The 3,993-nt window shown below is 38.8% G+C and overlaps 1 protein-coding gene across 1 annotated transcript; it reads right to left on the reverse strand.

Moving 5' to 3' along the window:
* Positions 1–1,172: 1,172 nt before the first annotated feature.
* On the reverse strand, positions 1,173–3,590 carry LOC145403619 (uncharacterized). Its single transcript, XM_080275294.1, has 2 exons — positions 3,458–3,590; positions 1,173–1,867 (listed from the first exon to the last, which is right to left on the reverse strand). Exons 1-2 carry the CDS (start codon positions 3,588–3,590, stop codon positions 1,173–1,175), a joined length of 828 nt encoding a protein of 275 aa, XP_080131420.1.
* Between the last annotated feature and the right edge of the window lie 403 nt (positions 3,591–3,993).

Below are 3,993 nucleotides of genomic sequence, written 5' to 3' on the forward strand. Positions count from 1 at the left end.
TAATAATTATTATTATTATTATAATTATAATCATAATAATAATAATAATAACAATAATAATAATTATTATTATTATTATAATTATAATAATAATAATAATAATAATATAATAAAAATAATAATAACAATAATAATAATAATAATAATAATAATAATATTAATGATAATAAGAATATGAACAGGAATAAGAACAATGATAATAATAAAAATAGTACCACCATGTGGTGGTGGTGAAAGTTAAGGTTCAAATGCAATGGAGGAATAGGTGGAGACTACAAATATCAGTGACACACTAGTCTCCACTTATGCAGAAAGTGGAGACTAATAATACCACCGAAAACAGTAGTCTTCACCTAGGTAGCACGTGGAGACTAATAGTAAAACGAAATAAACCCTTAAGCTGCGTTCACACCAAGCGATTCGATTCGATTCAATTCATGGAGAATCAATTGATTCGATTCATTTTGAATCAGCGCCGTTCATACCGACAGAATCAAACTGTCAGAATCAACAGGGAGTAGTGCAAAGGCTAACTTGAACGAGGATGTACGTAGACGCTCTTGCTGAAATAGAGGTGTTGCTGTGGCTGAGGCTGCGTAGGCGTAGGCGTCCAAGAAGAATATGGGTGCATGAAATTAATGCAAAAAGACCTGCTTTTGGGAGTTTCGGACACTTGTTCCCAGATTTGATAAACAATTCAGACAAGTTTTATGATTATTTTAGGACGACCAATGAACAGTTTAAAATGCTAGTGGAGCTGACTGCACCCAACATAAGAAAACAGAATACTAATTACCGACGTGCAGTTGGAGTTGAAGAAAGGATTGCCATTTACCTTAGGTAAGAAGTGAACTGTTAAAAAGTCTGAAAGTTGGGAGAAGTAGTGTTTCATGCAGTATAAAAGACATCTTTTATTTCTGGTTATGAATACAGAATACATTAAGAAAACATATCTTTTATTTCTGGGTGTGCATAGAGTAAAAATAAGTATAAATTCTTTGTCTCTGGTTGTGAATATATTAAGAAAATAGACATCCTTTATTTATGGCTGTGAATACAGTAAAAAAAATAGACATCCTTCATTTATGACTGAATAGAGTAAAAAAATAGACATAATATGTTTATCGTTGTGAATGCACCAAAATCATTGTTCCACTTTTTAGGGCTAGCTCTCAGAGATAAGAGTACTCAGAATTATTATCACTAGCAGGAGATGGTAGTGGTGTATGAGTTGTGTGTTGCTCCGTCCAGTAACCGTAGTGGGTGTTGGTGCGATGGAAGAGCTTCCTTCGAAAGGCTTCATGTATTTCTATTTTGATGTCAATACTGTCAGCTGGCGACAGTTGCTTCATCAGAGGGAGAAGGCTTAACAAGAACTGACGATCTGGATCAGAGTCGTTGTCATTCTTGATTGCTGCATGCTCCCGAAGCTTCCTCAACTCCCCCACGATCTGCATATCGACTTCACTTGCAGAGTCGCAGCGAGGTTTTTTGGTAGCGAAGGGTTTCTTTGGTGTAGAAGTAGGCCGGTTGATAGCAGGTCTATTCCCCCCTTCACAGACGTCTACATTGCTTGTTGTTTCTTGAAAACCTGCATTATCAGGTGCATCCGGGACAACAAAAGTTGATGAATCGTCAGGGGAAACATCTACCGGTTCTTCAAAACTTTGGTCCCCATCAAGAGGTATTGGTACATTAGAAGATGTTGCTCGTGGCGTTACATAGGGGATGAGAAATTCCATAGAGTCATAGAATACCCACTTCTTTGTTTTGGTGTTACCTGATCCAGATGGTTTGATACTAATCCTCTTCTTTTCTCTCATGAAATTGCTCCTTAACTGGTGCCACTTTTCCTTGCATTCAGTTTCTGTGGAAAGAAAATAATAATAACAATAAAAGGCTAATTACACAGGATTTCATCTGACTTATTCTCCCTGTATGACCTTCTCTCTCTCTCTCTCTCTCTCTCTCTCTCTCTCTCTCTCTCTCTCTCTCTCTCTCTCTCTCTCTCTCTCTCTCTCCAATAAACATAGGTTGTTAATATTTTTTTAAACCTTATTTCCAGACACGTTGCTACCGGAGAATCCTTTGCTTCCCTTGGGTTCCAGTTTCGCACAGGGAAATCTACAGTGCATGAGATTGTCAAAGAAACAAGCAATGCTATATGGGAAATACTGCAGCCGCAATACATGGCAGTCCCTGATGATCACCACTGGAGAGAGATAGCTAGAACGTTTTTCGAGAAATGCAACGTTCCAAACTGTATTGGAAGTGTCGACGGCAAGCATTGTCGGCTGAAATGCCCACTTTCTGCAGGCTCACTTTTCCACAGTTACAAAGGGTATCACTCTATTGTACTACTGGCTGTTGCTGATGCCAAGTGCTGCTTTACCCTGGTTGATGTAGGGGCATATGGGCGAAACAGTGATAGTACAGTTTTTAGTTACTCAAACATGGGTAGGGCATTTTTCTCTGGACATTTAGGTGTTCCACAGCCTAGTAACATTCTAGATACTGAAATTACAGTACCCTTCTATCTCATTGGAGACGCCGCTTTTCCTTTAAAGCCCAGTCTAATGAGGCCTTACCCTCGAAAGGAGCTAGACTACTCAAGGAAGGTATTCAACTATAGGTTGAGCAGAGCTAGGAGAACTGTAGAATGTGCTTTTGGTATGTTAGCTCAGAAGTTTGGTGTACTTAAAACAACAATGGAGACAAGCGTTGAGGTATCTGAAGCAATAGTTAAAAGTATCTGTGTGCTTCATAATTTTCTTCATCATGACGACAACATAAGATTTCATGAAGATAATGATAAAACTAATAACCACCATCAAAGCATGAACACTGTCACCAACAAGAAGTACAAGGCCTACAGCAGAAGCCATGTCAGTTCGCGACACTCTGAGAGAATACTTTGTCTCACCAGGTGGAGCTGTCGAGTGGCAGGACAGAATGATCCACTGACAGGCTACTTAGTTATAGCCAGCACACAAATGATATCACATCACATCTATTGTACTTTTTATTTTGCATGTAGTATATGAACGAATTTTTGTTAGTTGATTTTATTTTATTTGGCGGCGCAACAGCTAAGGTCATACTGCTTTATTATGTTATTATTAGCATTGCCATAATAGTATCGCCTTTACTCCTACGGGGAATATGATTATGAAGGACATTATAACGCAAATTCTGTTTATTATGTTATTTTTAGCATTGTCATAATACTTACATGTTACTCTTGAAACAACATGTATGCGACTTGGCATAGTGTCAATGAACGGTATCAAAGGCGTACAGGGAAAATACCTATTTCCACATAAGACACCCAGACAGCCTGGCGCCTGACCGTTACTGAGGTTAGCTCTCGCATTTGAAATATACGTGAGTTGCCAAATGCGGCTATTTCTTTTGTACTGAATAGAAACAATCTGTATTGATTAAAAACTTAACTCACCTGTGCATTTAATTTCTGCAGCAATATCCTTCCATAAAGCCGCTATGGCATCCCTGTCCCGATGCTTAGGATCACTAGCATCATAAATAGCACGTCGCTCTCTCACTAAATTTATCAAGACGTCCGGTAGCATGGTGATCACTCCACTGAATCGCCGTGACTGATGAAAAAATGGACCCTCGCGCATCAGTGATTCTGAATCGCCTTGAATCGCCATGATTTGAATTGAATTGATTCGCTTGGTGTGAACAGTTCCTATAGGAATTAACATGTCGCATCAAGACGAATCATGAATCGATATGATTCTCCATGAATTGAATCGAATCGAATCGCTTGGTGTGAACGCAGCCTTAGGAATCGATTCACCAAATTTCGTCTACTGTCATCTGGACAGTCACTAGTATCTTCTTACAGTTTCATACAGTAACCTTGACCCCACTGGGAAGATTTTTTTTTTTTTTTCTATTAGAATGGTCCATGCCTAGACACGTAGCCTGGACCCTTCAGATTCTTTTCGCAGTCTCTGGTTCTGGAAT

This window comes from Coenobita brevimanus, chromosome 61 (assembly GCF_032717465.1).
Source record: "Coenobita brevimanus isolate Jiangsu-jjx chromosome 61, ASM3271746v2, whole genome shotgun sequence".
Lineage (NCBI taxonomy): Eukaryota > Metazoa > Arthropoda > Malacostraca > Decapoda > Coenobitidae > Coenobita > Coenobita brevimanus.